The 20,140-nt window shown below is 38.3% G+C and overlaps 1 protein-coding gene across 7 annotated transcripts in view; it reads left to right on the top strand.

Annotated features, from left to right (window-relative positions):
* map7d3 (MAP7 domain containing 3) overlaps positions 1-20,140 on the top strand; it is a 25,485-nt gene continuing 5,345 nt past the window's right edge. Inside the window, exons 1-13 of one of the 7 annotated variants that reach the window (XM_067519228.1) lie at positions 1-153; positions 6,061-6,162; positions 6,484-6,564; positions 6,930-7,093; positions 7,444-7,555; positions 8,930-9,037; positions 9,831-9,929; positions 10,252-10,350; positions 12,057-12,182; positions 14,006-14,145; positions 16,439-16,569; positions 16,718-16,935; positions 19,274-19,403. In XM_067519228.1, the coding sequence (XP_067375329.1) occupies positions 9-153; positions 6,061-6,162; positions 6,484-6,564; positions 6,930-7,093; positions 7,444-7,555; positions 8,930-9,037; positions 9,831-9,929; positions 10,252-10,350; positions 12,057-12,182; positions 14,006-14,145; positions 16,439-16,569; positions 16,718-16,935; positions 19,274-19,403 (1,655 nt within the window). In that variant the 5' untranslated portion in view covers positions 1-8. The remainder of the gene's footprint in view (positions 154-6,060; positions 6,163-6,483; positions 6,565-6,929; positions 7,094-7,443; positions 7,556-8,929; positions 9,038-9,830; positions 9,930-10,251; positions 10,351-12,056; positions 12,183-14,005; positions 14,146-16,438; positions 16,570-16,717; positions 16,936-19,273; positions 19,404-20,140) is intronic. The other 6 variants (XM_067519229.1, XM_067519230.1, XM_067519231.1 and 3 more) reach the window with 6 other exon arrangements.

Genomic DNA, 20,140 nt, shown 5'->3' on the forward strand with positions numbered 1-20,140 from the left:
TCTCTGTGATGTCCACGTCCTCGTGGTGTCCGAGTCCAACCGGCTGCGATGTGTTACGCGCCCCTGCAAGAGGAAAAAAAAAAAACAGAGAAGGAAACTTTACAGAAATGGCGGAGAGTGCAACGACTCTTAAAGGCTTACGAGCTCAAATGGGTAAGAACAAGATAATCATTTTTTAACGTAGTCGTGTTTTACACGATCGTAGTGACTTTGTTATGTTTGCTGACAACTGCCTCGACTAACCGGGTTATTTGAACGTGCTGCGGCGCGGCCAGATTGTCTAGCTAGGAACGTTAGCTCGCCGTCCGGGTTTATCTGCGTACAATGGACACGAACAAGCCGCAACTAAATCGCAATAATGTTATAAAGCTCGGTTACCTAATAGCTGTACTTTTAGTTTCAGTGAAAATTAAACAGCCAAACCATCTTGTTAACTTAACGCATATCGCTGCTGGAAGTAAAGGAGCTAGGTGTGTTTAGCTAAAGTTGTAATTTTCTGTTTTGAACGTTAACTTGGCCCAAGAGCCGGTTGACATGTCAAGACTTTACTTGTCTGGCGCCTGGCTAATCTTGCCCTACTTTAACCTTAACTGCCCTTTTACATCATTTTAATCACCAATTGATGTCTCACAATTCGTCTGCTGTGTGAATATGTATTTGACTATATAGATAATGTGATGCTGTAGACGGGGCTAACCTCCTTTTATCGGATAGTCAACGATGTTCAGCACTTGGGGATTATTGTCAAAAGTGATCTAGCAGTTATGTAGAAACAACTTATTTTTTTCCCGCCATGTGTCTTGTAGAAAGTGATATTTATGTCGTCAGTTGCCTGTATTCTTGTTTGTTGACATATGGCATAACCCCCTCTATTCTCCAGGGAGGCTAACTATAACAATGTATGACCTGAATTTCAGATAAAGCTGGATTGTCACACTAAGCCCTGACAGGAGAATAAAAATGATGCATATTTCATGTTCGTTAATCCTTATGCAAAGATAACAATGTTTTTGCTGGAGCAGAAGCCCTGTGTAACAGACAGTCTTGCACGTTGCTTTTTTTTTTTAATATTACTAAGTCAACTGCAGCAGCAAAGTCTCTGTCAGTGCCTCTCATCTATGCCCCAGCTGGCCCCTTCCAGACTTCAAAATGGATGTTTACAGATGTTTACAGCCATGAATGCCCAGTTTGTTATGACTTGAGCTGCAGTTTGGGCTGACAGGTTTTTAGTGTTTTAGGGTAGGAAGGAGTTTTCTGCATACCGAGTGGTGGGTGTAGGCAGATTATACTCCCAGCAACAACTGGGCTAATGCTGATCATCTTCCTGTTTCCTTTCACTTTTCCATTCAGTATTTTAAATCTGGAATTTATATCCACCCAGTTCTGTGGTTTTACGAAAATATCCAAGTTTAAGAGTGAAGTGAAATGTTGGAATCCTGGCTTTGTGAAAATAAAATGGTGTCCTGGGGCAGAAATTCACTTGGCCTTGGGTTAAAGTAAAAGACTGACAGTAATGAAATAATGTTAGGAATCTAGCTGATGTGCATGGTTATTTCCACAAGAATCTGAGCAAGGAGAAAATATACAATGTTCAAATGAAGCGAGCTCACACTGCTGCTTGTCAGACTGCAAGGTTATCCTGGTCCTGGCTCAGCAGTTGCTGCTGCAGAATTAAAAGCATGAGAAATATTTCTAAACTGGTTGGATTTAACCAAAGGAGGAAATGGACCAGCCTCTGTTTATGTGTATTTTGTTGTGCACTTGGCTTTACTCTTTCTAGCCCAAACCATGTAAATTTACTCAAAGGATCTATTACAGTGCATGCTCAAACACACTAAAGATTTGAATAGCAAAATACATTAATTTGTATCTACCTTGCCTAGGTAATTTGAGGATCAATAGAATCTGATTACATCTGAAAAAAACTAAATGTTTCCGTAACTAACTTGTTCAGCCTAACTTCTTTTAATTTAGTTAGTGGTTCATCCAAATAGTTGTAGTTGTTGTTAAAAACTATAAACTAATAAGTCTTACAACTCTATCCAGTAATTAAATGCTTTGTGCATAAAACTAGAATTCCCAGAATTTTCTTTAAAGTGGTTGTCATTATGAGACATTTGTAGTATTTAGAATTTGGGATTATATATTTAGTATTTTATATATGTCCAACCAAATTTGAAAAAACTGATAAAACAAAAAAAAGCTGGATCAATAATTACAACTCAAAAGACATTTAGTAATGATTAAAGCTTATTAATGCACGTGTCTGTAGAGGATGTGGCCTACCTGGAAGAGTCCACAGAAAACTGGAATGTGTTACTATATAAATAAGCTTACCTTTGCATGAACAGGTCTCAAGTAATCCCATGGAAGACCTAGTGTGTTTGTGTGTGGATGTTTGTTTGCGTCCATCCGCTGTGTTATCTGAGGACCTGACATCTTGAGCCTGCAATAGGAAACTGCAGTGGGTATAATGCTAATGTTTTAATTCTAGCCAAGCACAGTTTAAGCAAGTCTCACAGATTTGGATAGAATAAATCAAAGCAAAGGAACTTATTTGTGGTTCCCTTTGTTTTTATCAGTGGAATCAACTGATAGTTTGGAGTTGGAGAAACCGTTCCTTCATGCCATTTAAACTCCATGCCAAGTGGTTTTCCACCGTTGCATTTAACAGTGCAGACTTCCTGTGCAACAAGCTCTTTAATCATACAATGCTGAAGGGCATAGTAAGGAGTGCAATTGGAGGGAGAGACAGAAAAGGGACATGTCTACTGATGTAACTCGTACTTCTCTGTTTGTTGTGTGTGTGTGAGAGAGTGAGTTAGTGACATAGCAATTTGTATCGCACATTGTATCTAAAGATGTTAGTTGTTAAGGAACTAGCATTTTATCTGTATTAGCATTAGTATAGAAGTGTTTCCCGAGAAGTGTTTTTGTCTGGGCTGCAGGTCATCACTAGCCCTCCTGGTGGGATTTACTTCCGTCCAGTAAACCAGCACCAAAAAAGGCTATTCAGTCAAAATGAATGTGTTCCAACGCATTTTTGAGCATCCCCTATTCCTTGCTTAAAGTGCTAAAAGATGCTGTAAACAGTGTAACAATAGCTGTTCAGCTGGTTGTTAATTGGTTGGACAAGACTTTTTTAGAGGTGTTTTCTGTAAAACACCGTACAACACAAAAGCATCATAAACTCATCTTCCAGAATAATCACACAACTAATATGAACTGTTCTCTAAATGTTAAACAAAAATGAGCATTTCCATACTCACAAAAGGAGAATTTATTGGAGGACTAGTTGACTGCATTTGCTGTAGCAAGATTTACCTTTAAACTTAATAAATGAAAAATACAAATTTCACATTACCAATGGGCATTATCAAAGACTGAAATGCATTATTAGAATCCATAACGACTTTTTTGATGAGATTCCCATGATTGAATGGAATAAATCCCTATATTGTTATTTAGCACTACCATCTTCACTCAACTTGAGCAATTGGTTATCTTAGGTAATGCAACTAGTCTAGGTGATGTATACTGGGTAATTATCAGTGGTTTTGTGTGTGTATCCTGTTGAAGTGTTTAGCTGAGTCTGTTGATGCAGCAGGAGTGATGTATGTTAATGTGTTTGAATCTCCATAGTGAGAGCACAGTGTGAGCACACCTGGCTCTCTTGAGATCTGATGAGAAAACAGGATCTCTTCATGCATCTCATTAAAACGCTTTAATCAACACATTAATGTGAGTGTTACTAGAGAATGTGTTTTATTCCTCAGTGCCGTTTCTGACCTGGTCTTACTTCCACACTTTTCTTCTATTTATTTTTAGGGCAGTATGTACTTGTAGTTTTAGTAGGGAAGTAAGTGGTGCCTCTACTGTAGAACAAAGTCATTCAATATTCGCTGTATAGTCCTTATGTTTAAGTAGCCTTACTCCTAAAGAAGGAATCTGCATGGTTTTAGCAGTCCCCTACCTGGCCCCCATTCAGTCCACATTTATTCTTTCTAAATATCAGATGATGCTGTTTTCTTCGATTAGTTATCCAGTTATGTCCTGGAATAATGTAATGCTGTTGTAACGTAACATTTGGTTTTTCCACCTAGTTCTGTAGTTTCAGCAGTCCCTACATAGATTTTATTTTAAATCTAGTTATTGTGGTTTATCATACCAGCGTAATTAAATTTAGTGTGACATTGGGGTATATTGTGCAGCCCCAAATATAAAATAATTGTTTTTAAGTTAGACCCTTGTCTGATGAGTAAGAATAATTTGTTTCAGAGTCTTTGCCTTCCTTGTTAAAGGCCAGAGTATTCTTCAGAAGCACTTCATCCATCCCGAGCTGATTTGTTTATCACTTGGCAACAGTTACCTGGTTGCACGGGATACATGGCATTTATTTATCTAACCAATGACGTGAAACAAAGATTTAAAGCCACTGGTTTTCACTCACGTGATATGATATGCACAACTGATCATTGGGCCATCTTTTTACACTTTTTCCAATACAGATCAGCTGCTTTAGCCCACAGTGCCCTCAGTTTTTCCCCTTTGCTATTATTCTGATTAACAGGGGATATCTTCATGTGGAAACAGTTTTACCAGTGTCACAAACACCAAATGTTAACCTATACTGCTAAAAATGTAGCATGATGCACTGTTTACATGCACTGTAATGTGTCAAAACATATGAAGATGATATTGCAGGCTTGTGCAGATTTCACTGGTTACTTAAAATGTATTACTTGTTGTATTGTATTATTTATACCATGTATACAATCTTATGGCATAGGACTGGGAAATGATTTATTAGAGTTCTATCAAAGTGTTGAAAGTACAGTCAAATCAGTTAATGCTTACTCTACTCAGCTACTGGTCACCGATATCTATTTGTTATAGGTACTTTATTTGGATTGTTTTGTCAAAGGGTTTATGTGACTTTAATAATCTTAAAATATGTCTAAATAAATCCTGTTGTCTTTCTTATTTCTTCTTGTTTGCACTCAATAAGTCTCTTCCTTTATTTTAAAGATGCTATAAAAGAAGGACACACATGCCATGCTGCTCTCTGAGAAACCATGATCAATGTTTTACATATGGGACCATAATATGGTTAATGCTGGGTTCAGTCCCCTGTACCGGACACATACTTTTTGTGTGAAGTTTTCATGTTGTTTAAATTTCCTTTGGGTACTCTGGTTTCCTACAATTTCAAAATGTGTGTGTTGGGGAACAGGTGGGGGGTGGTGGGGGTGCGCTCAGTCGATGTGGCTCAGGACTAACCTTCCATCTGACCGTCTTACGCAATTTTTTTTGTACACCCTTTTTGTATATTGACAAATGAAGCATTCATGTTCTCCTTGTAATCTAATATAACTACATGTGAGGATGTGTGGATTCTTCCTTATTTATTTAGTTATTTAACTTTTTATCATTTTATTAATGTATTCTGCAATTGAAGTAATAGTTTTAATAACTATGGCAACAATGGCATCTTATTTGAGACATCGAGAGGCTTTTTAACAGATGAGATTAAATTGCCTCTTTGTCAGCAGTTCTGTAGTGCTGAAAACACACCGATGGAACACACCAAAGGAAAACGACTGGAGAAAATGCTGATACTAGGACTCATAAACTTAGTTATATCCTCACTGCTTCCTTCCTTACTTCCTGCCCCTATATCTTCTAACCATGATTTTATTTTAAATGTTGCTATTGACCCCGCCAGAGGTCAAACTGCAACCATTTATGTATTTGCTAATTCTTGTTTGCAACTATTTTTATTAATTGAAATTCTACAAGACTTATGGCTAGAAAAAAAGAAGTTGTTTCTACATAACTGCTGTATCACTCATTGGTCTGTGGCTTAAAATAATTTCTAACACTCCAGTCTAGTCTATGTAGAGCCAACGAAGCACAAAAAATGGTGGATTTAAACTTAAATGGCTCTGTTGCCTCAATATAATTAATTGATTTAGATATGTTGCTAGACATGACATGATGTGACTCTCGTGCAGTGTGTCTAATCTGTGGGTGTCTGTGTGTGTGTTTTTCTACATACAGCTGCAGCTGCACAGGCACAAGCTGAGGAGCGGCGGAGCCTGGCAGAAAACAGTCCTGGACCTACAGTCAGCACAACAGCTAAACCTCAGGGGTGTAGGCCAGGTAAATGACACCACCCCTTGACACAGAAACAGTTCTCACAGATAGTGCCCTGTCACCACTATATTGTCTTTCAAAATCTGAACCTTTAGATACAACACAATCCACTTTCACCATACTCTGTGTTGCAGGTAAACCTTAGTCATCATCTTCTTACTGTATCAGTGGACAAAGCTCATTAATGACAGTCACATGCACACATCTGCCTGCTGATTCAAAGCCTTTATAATACTATGCACCATTGTAATCCAACCTTGTTTGTACACTCATCAATACACATAATTGAATTTTTAACAAACTTTCTATATATAATGTTGTTTGCAGTAATTGATGGTGCTACGCTTAGAATAGACGACAAACTGCGAGTGGCAAAAGAGAGGCGAGAGGAGGCAGAGAGACAACAAGGTAAGAGGACAATTTCAGTTTCTGCTTTGAATTACTTACACAAAGGTAGCTCTAGCTTCTCTATATGTGAAATATTCACTGTTAAATGCATAGAGATTATAAAGTTTATGATGTATATCTTGACCAAATGGAAAAGCGCTAATTTCCGTGTAGTCTGTTTAGCAGTTTCAACTAGCATTCATTCATAAAATACTCACTTTTATATAGGTATTTTAAAATGTTTTTACATACTACACACTATTTAAAAAAAAATGAATTATTGCTTTAAGGCTGTTTGGCTGCATGCGATGACAACATACTAATAAGTTACTTTTTTCCTGCATGAAACCCATTTCTGTGCATGCGTGTATGGTATGTTTGGTCAGCTTTGCGAGATTCCCAGATCATGGAGAGGGAGCGAAAGGCAAAGCTGCAAGTGGAGCGTCAGATGGAAGAGCGTCAGAAAAGGGTTGAGGAACAGCGAAGAAAGGAGGAGCAGAAACGATTAGCTGTTGAGGAGAAGAGGAAGCAGAAACAGGAAGAGGAAAAGGTAGCTGCAGAGCATGAGGAGGCATAGTCTTGAGAGCCTCAGATTAGTGCTTTATTGTGCTAAATTGATTTCCTGTTTTATAAAAAGGAGAGGATTTTGAATATTTAAAGATTTACGTTACATTGTAGTACATTTGTATTATTGCTATTTTTTTTGTTGTTGTTTTTGTTTTGTTCAATGTACAGTTTATTCAGTCTCTAGTCATTCACTTCTTATGGTTCAATGCATGAATAAAAAGGGGGGAAAAACACCTTCAAACACCAGTCATATACATTTCCTTATAATGTGAATGCCATAATTTTAGAGATGAAGTCCTCTTCTCATATTTCTCTGCCTTGGTTATGGTGTAGGAGCACTACGAAGCAGTGATGCGCCGGACATTAGAGCGCAGTCAACGACTGGAGCAGAGGCAGAAAAGATGGTCCTGGGGAGGCCAGTCCACAGACTCAGATGGTAAAACAGGTAAAGGATCATTCTTTTGTTTCTGCTTTCCTCTTCAGTTTGAGTTTCATCATCTACCTGCAGTGGAGCTTTAAAAGCTTTTCACTTTACATTGGTCAAGAGGTCAAGTTCACTTTGTAATCATCTTACCGTCACAGTTGGGGTGAAATCAATCTACAATATACATGAAAGCAGTTTAAAGCACTTTTTCTCTTGTCAGCGACTGATAATGACACTTAATAAAAGGATCTATGGTGTAGGTTTCTCAGTCGGTCTGCAGAGAAAGTCTTAAATAATTTTATTTCAAGCAATACAATACAAAGTTGTATATTTTTACAAAAAGGTCTTCTAGGCTTTGCTGTTATGCATATAGGTAAGATTGGGTGCAGGATTCACATTCAGGTGAATCGCCTTACTTATACCTATCATAGGCTACATATTACGTACAATTAGGCTGTGTTAGTAGCTAGTTGGGTAGTTAAGTTGTTCAAATGTATTTATTGCTTTTGCTTATATTAATGGGGCTCTTGGTTGCCAAACAAGTTTCATCTCTCTCCTTGTATGATGGATTGTATTTTTTTCCACTCCTCCCTGAGAGTTGCCTTTTCCCACAGGAGACTCTGATGTCAGCATCTCCTCTCCAGTAACTATAGTTATCTCCCCTGCCTCACCAGAAAAGCTACCACGGAGTCAACAAGGTTTTGTTTGTGAATCATTTGCTCTCTGATGTAGCAAGACCGCATGAACTGGCATTAGCACTCTTGATAGCTTGGATACCTCCTCCTCCTTTTCTCCAATGCCAACACCACCACCCCAACTTCCCCCATATGTGATCTATCTGGCTATTTTTTTTTACTAACTCTTGGGCACGGTGAAAAGCTGGAAGTATGGCTTCCAATTGGAAGTCTGGATACTGTTTATTGAGCACCTTCAGGTCACATGGGCGATTTTGCATGGGATCACCAGCAAAAAACACACAAAAATCTAAATAAATATCTCTTGGATTTTGTGTTGTTGATGCTCTCACCTTTGGAGGGATCAGACATTGGTTTTCACTGTTTAATAACCACAAGCCTGACTGAAACGACAACACTATGTTTTTGGAATGGGTGTGCATTATCATGATATTTAATTGCAAATGCATACTTCTATTTGTTGTAGTAAATATGCACTGCATTATGTGCATATTATACCAATAGCACAATAAAGGAATATAATATATCCTTCGTCTTACATATATTTATATTTGTTAATGAGGGAAAATTTCAACCCATAGCTTATTGACTTTTTAGAGAACCTCAAAGTCCCTTGTGTACGTCTAAATGCCCTCTCCCATTTGTTAGACTCCAGTTAAAAACCCCATCTCCCTTGTCTGTCTTTCCTTCTCCCTATTAGTGGACAAGCTCTCAACTTCCGTCATGAACCTGAAACAGCCATCTGAGGCTGGCATCAGCAAACGCCTTTCCTCCTCTTCAGGCACCCTTATTAAATCTCCTGACAAAAGTAAGTTTTCTCCTTCCCTCCGTCTCCGTTCTTCCCTTCCTCTGCCTTGCTCTCCCCTTCCCTTCTTATGATACACTCCTACTCTACCTGCATTTGAGTGCTATGTCTTAACCAATGTAGTATGTTAAAACAGGCCATCAGTTGCCAAGTATGCTTTTTTCCTGTGATTATTCATATTATTGATTTATTTATATACTAATTTGTACAGACCTACTTTCTCTCCTAACTTTAAAACCTAGAGTGAACTCTGACCCCATGTGCTCTCTATATCCAGGGTTTTACACACAAGCTCAATGGACCACAGATGGGCTGGTAAAATGCTTTAGCTCTCTCTCTGGTTCAAGCTGATTAGCATGGCTGCCCAGTTGGGCTATATCGGTCCACTCTGACCTGGGTCAAATTTTAGAATCATAAGGGTCCTAAGTGCTAAAGTGATTTTTTTATTTTTTATTTTTTTAAACTGAAGTCTAATAATACCTGTTATTCTACTGACACATTATTCTCAAGTCTGTTCTGATTCACAAAAGTGTATGATTTCTGTTACAAAATATCAACAACAATCAACATCATCTGATTTGTATTTCATCACAGCTTCTAAGGGCTGGCAGTGCCACTTTTCCTTTCAGACATTCCTGATTTCTCTTTACTACTCAACTTGTTTAGTAACTATGCTACCACCCTTTCTTTTTCAGGCATATGAACACATTCTAAAAAGTCTAAGACTTTTTTGAAACATTTTTACAACCGAGTGCTTTGTAAATTCACCATTAGGTGTTTCATCATTGTCTCTCAGGTGTTAAGCCAAGGAGTTCATCTTGTAACCGGTTGCCAAATAATGGCAGTGCTGCTCAGACCAGTAAGGATGGCAAAAAGCTTCAGGTGGAACAGTCAGGTGCAAAAAAATGTCTACATCCCACACCATGTATTTATAACTACAATGGTGCCAAATCACCACTGCTTAAAGGAAAATATTTGAATATCTATGAAGTTGTATTTGATTTCAAGTCTGCTACTGCTATAACAAATACATAGCGAGCTGACTTTGTACATGCTAGCGTCGGAAATGCAGGTCCCTGTTAAAAGTAATATAAGAAAATATATATCTATGCGCACACCAAACAAAGTGCACACAACTTGAAAACTGTCTTTGGGGAATCCTTGGTGACTCCCATTCGAGTGCATGCTTTGCTGAAACTCCACTTTCATGTCTGTAGGCCGTTCCGTGAAGACACGAAGTTCCTCCCTCACTCGTGTAAGTGTGAGCAGAGCACAGACTCCTGCCAGGCCTGATAAGGAGACAACGACTACTCAAGGTGGCTAGCATGAACAATCGGCCGTAATTTTTTTTTTCATGTCGCTATCTGCATTACTGAGGCCTATTTTAAAAGCAAGCATGTGGCTCTGACGCTAATGGTTTGCTCGTTCTGAATTTGCTTAGCTCTCCTAAGCCCTTAACAATACTGTTTGTTCCTAAGAGGTTTTGTGGAGTAACAATTTCATGTGACTCAGTTCAGTGTCATGGTGCTAAGTGTCCTAACCCACTACCTATTGCTCTTTTCATCCATTTCTCCTTCATCCAAAAGTCTATAAATTTCCATCTAACCAACTACTAGGCTTCTGCAAACTGTTTTTTGTTTGATTTACGGAAAACATGCTGTACTTGCTATGTATGACCTAACCCTTCTTCTACCAACAAGACACTATACTCCCTGACTTTTGATATTCTTATAACATTTGTTGTTGTTTTCTTTTTAACTGTCAACGCAGGAATGGATTTGTTATATGGTGTGCCTGCCCGTGCACAGTGCATTGTTTTGTTGTCACAAACTGTTAATTGTTTTGTTTTGTTTTTTCTCCCAGATGATGTCATAGCATAATTTAAGTCAATGGGCTTGTGCTTCAGTGTGGTGGTTGTCAGTGCCATCCTGCCATAGCACCGCACAAAAGAAAAATGACCACAGCAACTCACCACCGTCTGTTTGTTCCCATTAACCATCGTTGCTTTTGTTTGTCCTACAGCTATGTCATCCTCCATGTCAGTATTCCTGTCCCAGACAGACAAGCGTTCTGGGTATTAATACAGAACAGCTATCATCATTGATACTTCAATTTGAATTTGCCTGAAGTTATTTACATTCAGATGTCCCACACCCCATTTTCTTTCTATATATCTGGATACAGAGCAAGGAGTCATGCTGCCACTCTCCACGGGCTAGCACTCATCAGCTAACAAAAAATGTCAACAACAGCTGTCGTCTTAGTAAAGGGCTGCGAAAGAGTGCGATTTCTTTCAAAAAGCTAGCAGTTCTTCCGTTATGGTTTCAATTTTATTGTATAGGTAGCAACAAGAGTCTAAAGTGGACAAGGTCTTTGTTTCTGCTGTGGAATTGGTGTCCAGCATAGTGCTTTTCTAACATTCTGATTTAACCATTGTATTACATAGAAGTGCTGTAGTCAGGCTTCTTTAACTGATGGTTTCCATGTGAAACTTTTTTACTGTAGAGACATTTGCACAGTAGAAACTAAAGAACTACTTTCTGGTCACAGTCCCATGCACATCACTTTTAGTCATTGCCTTTTTCACTCTTCATCTTCCTATCAGTGGTATTTCTCTCTTATCTTTGACGTTCACTAATGATTTGTTTTTCCCCATCAGCACTTTCCTCTGCCTCAAGGACCCATTGATTTGACCTTATCGTCTACTCACTTTGACTGATCCTCCATTACCAGACAATCAACCTTTGATCTGTCTCAGTAGTCTTCCATGGCATTTCTTCCTGTGCTGTCTTTTTATTGAATATCACTAAAAGTTAACAGGATAAGGACAGCTTATAAGAAGCCCATGTGAGAATAATGAGACAAACCATAACCTTTGGTTCTTTATGTTGATTTTTCTCCTGTTAAATCACATGGTGACCTTTGCAAACCACTGACACTCCTCTTTCTTTGTTTTGTCATCCCCTATTCTTCATGGCCTTTTTGCTCTTGTTTTTCGGGTGAATTTATTTGGGCTGTGTAGCTCGCAGGCCACCGGCTAGCACTGTGGATGGAGGGGTCCTTAGTCGCCTGCTCACCCCCACCCAGGCCTCACTAGCTAGGAGCAAGAGTGCCGCCGCCTTGTCCGCTGAAGGAACAGATGCTCCAGGTAACCTCCACGTAGGAGACCCTGACAAGGAGGAAGGATGTTTAGATAAAGCTGTATGCCCGCCTTCCTCATTTTGTCAGTAGAAAGACAATCCAGTCACTCCCAGTAGATCTGCAGTCATCCAAGTGCTACACTAAAGCCCCTCACCCTTTTTTGGAACAGTCCTTTCAAAACTAATAGTGAGCTCCTGGTGGTGGTTAAATTACATGAGTCAAAACAGTTCCTTTGGTTAAAGGGTACTATTTTATCAATCACTTTATTTTATGGAGCTACAGAGCTACAGTGTGGATATTCTGTAAATATTGACACATCCTCCAGGTCACAACCTCTCTTAGATGTAACAACTGGTTGTTGTGTGTTGAGCTGAGCTGAACAGGGTAGACTCTGCATCAGAGGAGCCTCAGGGCCCATGCTGGGAGATTTGCCCTAAGCAGCTTACCTGTTTGTTCTTGTTACATCAGATTGAGACTGTTTTGCTATGAGACAGCTGTTGTATGTGTTCTAGTAGTAAGACTGGGGTCTTGGGGACTCCAATACACAGCTTGGAAATGATAATTACTGGCAATATGAATATATGGGCTTGGATGTCGCACTGTTTAATGTGTCGTCATTCTGCCCACATTTTAAGGTGACAGTTTGTAGTACAATATGCCTTGGAAGTGACATGTCAAGTGTCTCACTGGGTGATTTGCACTCTGTAGACTTTAAATTATCCTTTTATTTCTGTTTGTTATCCTATGATGAGAAGATATTTATAGTTGTAGACTGATCATAAATGCATATAAATAAATTTGTTGGTTGTGACGTGACTTTTGTAAAGATGGAACAAAAGAACTATAAGTTAAACCACTAACCCACTGCTATGTTCCTAGGATTTGTTCTAGGATGTGGTGTTTACTGAGTGGCTATTACAAACCCTTTAGCAACTTCATATCTCCTGCTAAGTATAGCCCTATTAGAAACATGACACATCTGCATTGGCTGCACCTGTGGTAGCTCGTGGCACAATTTCATAAGACTCTGTAGCTGCTCAGAATGAATTACAGAACACATTTGTGACCAGGCTGTGGCAGGGAGAGTTCTCAAAGTCCTAGGATTATCATGACTAATCCTTAAACCTGACACAGCATGCTCATTGCCAGTGCACAAAAGTATTTTCCCTCCCTACTAACCGGCTACATTTGGACTCAGTGCTACGTATAGTGCATTTTACCCATTACAACGAAACAAGTTAGCAGTTCACATGCAAGTGAGATATGTTCGTACATAAGTTTCTTACGTGCCTTACATTTTCTAGACTCCGCTCCGTCCTCAAACAAAAATTAATTTAGAATAAACACCATGAACATTCAGTGTGCAGAGTGTACTAATAATTCTGTCTGTGCAGTATCAGTTTTTGTTGTACTGTTGCAAGTTCTGCATAGTGTGTGTTGCGGATGCTTGATGTTCAGATTTTTGTTTGGGGTTGTGGAGAAATTGTTGCTGTCTGCTCTTTCTGCAGTGATCTCTAGCCAAACTAAAACTTGAGAAATCAGGCTCCTGCCTGACTGGAGAGCTCTATCTAACAGATTGCATTTTTGTGTGCTTTTGTCCCCTTACAAAAATACTTTCCTGCATTTCTTTTCGATCATCATCTGCCCCCTTTTCCTCTCACTCCCTTTCTCTCTCTTTTCCCTCTCACATTTCCCTCTTTCTTTTCCAACGATTCTTTTTATTCTTCCCTTCATTTGCTTTTTGCTGCTTTGCTGCCCAACATGGCCGCTTATCACGCCTCCCATTGGTTGTGCTCCCCTGGTCCTGCGATGACTGTGTCCTTTTACCAGAGTGTCAAATGTGTCCTCGCTCAGCCTCTGCCAGTCCACTGCACCCACCACGTGGACCCGTGCGCAGCCGCAGCATTGATCGACAGAGGAGCGGCATGACCACATCTGTTTCAGCTGATGGAGCCCTTGAGCCTTCACTGGTAAGACCTCCTCTTGACCATTGACTTGCAAACTTACCTGTTTAAGCCAGACATTTATTGATGGAGTGCAGAATGTTTTGATTTGATTATCCTCTTGTTCCCTTCTCAGTGTCCTTTTTTGTTTTGTTTTTTTCAAACCAAACATGGCTGTGGAAGTATATTTACATGACAATATATGAGACTGCTAAGGCTGATATGGATTTGCAGACAAAAACTGAATGTTTGTTTGTTTTAATAGTCTTGAGGGACTAAATCTACTAAATTTGGTCTTGTAACTGGTACTTTTACAAAACCTATACAAACTTGATGCTTAAAGATTAGTGTCCTGGAAGAACATATTAAATCTGTTTAACTTGATCTGTCAACAAGATATCTCAATTTTAGAATTTTATAAATTCATTTAAAACAATCACGGTCAGAACGATGATTAAAATATTTTATAGACCTGTAAGTTTGCCAGTTTGCATATACTTATAATATAACCTGAACGCAGGGCTTTAAATTGTAGCTCTCATCTAGCTGCTTGTTAAAAGTAATTTTGCCATTGTTATAATTTGAAACATATAAAAGATTTTGGACAAAATAAGAATACAATTTAGAGGATATTGTACTGCACAAAGAAATGGTGTAATGCAAAATCATGTTATATCGAATGATGATGATTAATAATGTTTTTCATGAAAAACTCAATGCATTTGACCTCAAACATGGAAAGACAAAAAAAAAATCATTATTTGTTACATTAATTATTTATTGGTGACACTAAAAGCGAAAGATACCTTTTCTGGAAGCTGACTGTAAACTAGAATGAAGCAATAATTTCTAGCAAAAAAGGGGGTACATGGATAGAAACAAAGACACTGATTTATATACGCATATCCAGCTACATTTGCTATTCAAAGTAGTTCTGCAGGATGCTTATCATAGGGAAATGTTCCTCTTGCCTTTTTTTTTTTTTTTTAACCTTTGCTGGTCACTTATTTAACTGGGTCACATTGCTACTCACTACTGATATCTTTGATGTTCTAACTTAGTGGACCATAGTGCCTAGGTCTCAGTCATAACCTTCCTTTCTTCCTCCTGTCCTGCGATTGTGAAAGGCCTTATTGCCATAGCATTAGACAAAGAGATTCACAGTGGTCTTATTATAGACATCTCATACCATGCAAAACAGACCCCACCCTGAGCCTGGAGCCTAATGTCCAAAGCATTTGACTTTTGCCACACCAACTCGTTGTTTTCTCTCCTCCACATGCACAGATTCGTGTGGAGATAATTAAAATTCACAGAACAGGCTTATCACCTAGGCACTGTATGCCACTTCTTTTGCCTACAAGAGAATATCGTAGCAGTATAGGGGCCATGATGTAAAAGTATATAACCGTTACTGCTGTGTATTTGTGTAATCAGCTCAGTCCATTATACAGTACTCTGTCTATATGATGTTCTTGCAACAATGCTGTAGTGACATGAAAAGGAAATTAATGTCATAAAACTGCAGGTTTGTTCAGTGGCCTACTTCTTCTTTTCTATTCTCTCGAGGGTTATCAAGCTAAAACAATTTCTTATGAGAGCCTTCCTTTTTATTTCTTTATTTACATAAAAACACAAAATCATTTTATCTAATTTTAGTTTTACAAACAATTTGGATTTTAACAGCCCTGTGTATTTTTGTTTGAGTGCTGTATGGTCGAAAGGGCTTTACCCTGTTTTCATGGTTACAGTATCAATCAGTAACAAACAGATGGGTATTAAGAATTGATCCATTTAAAAACTAACACATGAGCAATCACCTGCCACTGTCTGGTACCAATAGGAGAACTATTTATCATTTTAGTTTTCAGTTTTTTAAATAAGAGAATACTCTCTAGTTGGGGGGTGACAAAATAATCTCTTACTCAAAATCTGTCTACATTAATGCCAGAAGCAGTGATAACATTTTACAAGTCTTGCATTGGTTTATTTTGAAACGGTAAAAGCAGATTGGGTGAAGAACAGGAAAACTCTTAACAAAAATGAGAACCTCCAGCAACGCTTATTTTATAGACCAACATGTGGCCACAAGTTTTAACAAGTAATTATATTGATTGGGATTTATTTGTTTTGCATCAAAACATCTTATTCACATGATTTACAACTATCTTGTTTATGACATTGATGTTGATACTGACCAATGTTTCTTGACATGTTGCAGTAGACCACACTTTTTTGGGCAATTAGTTTTTAGTAATCTTAGGTCAGACTTTTGCCTTTTTTTTTTTCCCACTTCTATTCATTTTCTGTGGAACTACAGAAAGACAAGCAGTTACCGTCGCCTGGAGGGCAGCGTCCTGCGTCTCCATCCACTACCCTGGTACGCAACCGCTCACCATCTCCAGCACCAAATCCAGTACCCAAGAGGACCCCTTCCCCAGCAGCTGCCAAGTAAGATTCTATATATCTCCTGTATAGATTCAGTAATTTACTATTTTCATTCACGTTGCTGGGTCGTGGTTGAGGGTTTGGGTCCAGACTTCCATTTTGATTTGGGTATAAAACACAAATCAACATAACTCACCATTTGTTTTAACAGACAAAGTCCCAGGATGCGCCCACCCTCACCTGCTGCAATGAAACGTCCCCCATCCCCTCAGCCTACATCAACCAAACCCCCACCCATCAGGAAACCAGCTCTTACTCCAACAGGACCTACCACTTTGCGCAAGAGAGACTCAAAGTCCAAGGACCTATGTCCTGTCCAGGCCATTTCACCACAATCTTCTGAAACCAGCAAGACCAAAGAAAAAGAAGGTGAGCAATTCTCAGATATGCACACAGTCGTTGCATAGTGTATGGTTGTACAATCAAATTATATATTCTTTTTACAAAGCATATAGTATAGCTCCTTTTATAATGGTGGACTTGACACCCATCATCTTTTAGCCACTACTAATATTTGCCACGTTTGATTATTCTAAAAACCAAGGTGTTTGAGATGTCAGTGATGTCAGTTTCTAGGAGTCATGCAGTCCATTTATTCATATATTTATTTTTCTTAAACTTTTATTTATCTTGAATAAATAATTATATTTGATTTTCCAGACTCGTTCAAACCTCTTACAAAAAGACTTCTTCATTGTTATTTTTCTGCCTTTAATTGGCCTGACATTTGTTCCAATAATTAACGTGATCTGTACTGGAGTAAGGGATTGCTGAATAAAGTAAAAGGAGGAAATTATTCAACAAGATTTCTCAGATCCAAAAGAAATTGTATAAATCTAATCTAGAGCTGCAGAAGGGACATGAAAATATCAATTTTAAAGTAATGTTCAACATTTCTCTGCTATCGGCTCCTTGTACATTGGCTTTAAAAATAAAGAAATCCCCCGAGATCATGAATTAGTAGGGCGGCAAGGAATGATTTGGTTTTAAAGCATCAGTGTCAGTTTTAATATTCAGACCATAAACAGAATTCTCTGTGTTTGCATTGCAAACTGAGATGGCAGCAGCTCAGTTCGCAATAAATCTCTGGAGCAGGCGACTCAAGTTGCAACTACAGTCACATCCTGTTACAGATCTAAGACTATTCCTGCTGCCACCTTCTGGTAAGAATCACACACTGCAAGATGAAGTCACTGCAATGCTTTGTGGTATCAAGTCACTACTGGGCTTACACAGAATGCATAAAAAATTATATTTTTTTCCACTTACAAAAAATGTTTTAATTTCTAACCCTTGCTTTATATATATTAATTTGGTCATTTGCCCCTTATGTATTTTAACATTTTAACAAGTGTAGGGCAGGCCAAAATGAAGTCTTCTTTCATAGTGTATGTAATTTAGGATATAGTAGATTTTCAGAAAACAAATGAAAAACAAGGTGTTGATAAAATAACAAGAAGAATATCTACTTTTAGTTAAGTCATGAACTTATTCACATTAATAGGACATATCACATCAGCATCACCCAAATCCTTCTACAGTGACTGTTTTGTCCAAATTTAGCTTTTCAGGTCATCCAGTGAAAATGTATGCATGTTTCAAATTCATTATATCTTGCAGAAAGACAAAATATGGCAGTGTAAGTTTTTTCCAATATCATGCTGCCCTTTTACAGCTATCTGCACTATATATCCACCCTTGCTATTAAATGTTGAAACTGCCACTTGCTTATGTAGATCTAACATTTAACTACAGGTTTGTTTCGATGCCATTTGAAACCTAGCATAAGAACGGAGCTGTCCCTCTTGTACTGTATTCTAACTATTAAGCCCAGTTTACTACAAAGTAAGTTCGATTGGACTTCCTGTCTGACAGAAGCCCATGCTTCTAAACCCACCCATCTAAAGGGAGTGAACTACTGGCCCAGCAGTAAATCGCATAACAGAGAGGGAGGAAGACATGGGGTCTGTGATAGTGATGCCTAGTGATTTTCATTATTTGTTTGAGCACAGATCATTTAATTAAAGGGAGATGTTGAATCTTCTTTGGGACTTACTCTTCCGGAAATGAATGAATATTCCCTGTGCTGTAAGTTTGAGGGACACCTTCAGCTAGAACTGTCAGCCTAATCAATAAATCCTCCTTTAGGAATGTGATAATGTTCAGTTTAGGTTGTAACTGTCATAGATGAAGTTGATTCTTACCCTGCCTAGTAAAGACAACTCAACAGCATCAAACACTACAGAATCCAAAATGATCTCACAGGTGAATCAGTACATATGACCCTTTATAAAGTGAAGTGTTTAGAGTGGATTAATTCAGCTATGTGTACCCAACTCCGAGCCGCGTTTGATGATTTCAACATACAGCGAAATATTTTTATCAATTATCTTGTTACTGGTCTCCAAATATTTTTTAAAATTAAAGTTAAATCTTATGTGTTTTTAAATTTTAGTTTGCTCTAATTTTATTATTTAAATTATTATTATTATTATTTTATTTTATTTTATTTTTATTATTCATCAAACATTAGCTTAGTTAGTTTTCTGGAACGTTACAATGCAATACGGTACCTGGCTTATCTTTTCTCCTTCATCACTCTTCTACAGTGTCTGTGTACTGTCGTGTCATTTGCTTGGAACTCAGATTAGCACTAGAGACAGTGACATAAGCTGCTAAACTTTACATGTGCCTTTTCACTTGTCAGACTCCAAAGCTTCAACAGGGACCAACACGGCTGCCGAGGCAGCCAAGATCCTAGCAGAGAACCGCAGACTGATGCGAGAACAGAAAGAGAAAGAGGAGCAACTCAGGCTACAGAGGGAGGAAGAGGAGAGGTGAGAATATTGAAATTGTCAAGTACCATGTTTTACTTTGTTTGTTTTGTGGTGGTGTTTTTTTTGTATCAACTTTTGTAATACAGTTATACTCAAAATTGTGCAACCCCCATTAAAAGTAGGTGTTTTGACAAAATGTACAAACTTTTAGTTGTTTGCAATGAACTAACAATAATAAATAAAATCAAAGTCAACACAAAATGCAACTTTATTCGAATACTGCAAACTCAAAATTGTAATTCCTAAATCCAATCAGACATGATGGCACACATTTGCAAACACCCTGCCTACAGTGAAGCATGATTGTGCAACAATGCTTTGGAGCTGGTTCATTTCTTTTGGTAATGGAAACCTGCTGGGTGTAGCAGGTAACGCAACATGGATTTATTTTAATTGTCAGGACATTCTAGAAGAAAACATCATGCCATCTGTGAGGAAGCTAAAGAGGGGGCATCATTGCACCTTCCAACAGGACAGTTATTCCAAGTAAACCTCAAAGGCCACCAGGTTCGCTTACAGAAGTTCTTAAGGTTCTAGAATTGTCACGGTCATCTGACTTGAACCCCATTGAAAATCTTTGGATTTTGAAAAACACACAAAGCCAAGAATTTTATTGACGTGAATTTTACTGAAGATTCCTCAGGAACGTTTGAAGTAGTTGGTGTCTGATTATGCATTATGTTTGCAGCAGGTCTAAACTACAAAATAGCGTTGTACTGAGTACTAAAGACACTTGT

The sequence above is a fragment of the Channa argus genome, chromosome 10, assembly GCF_033026475.1.
Source record: "Channa argus isolate prfri chromosome 10, Channa argus male v1.0, whole genome shotgun sequence".
Classification (NCBI taxonomy): domain Eukaryota; kingdom Metazoa; phylum Chordata; class Actinopteri; order Anabantiformes; family Channidae; genus Channa; species Channa argus.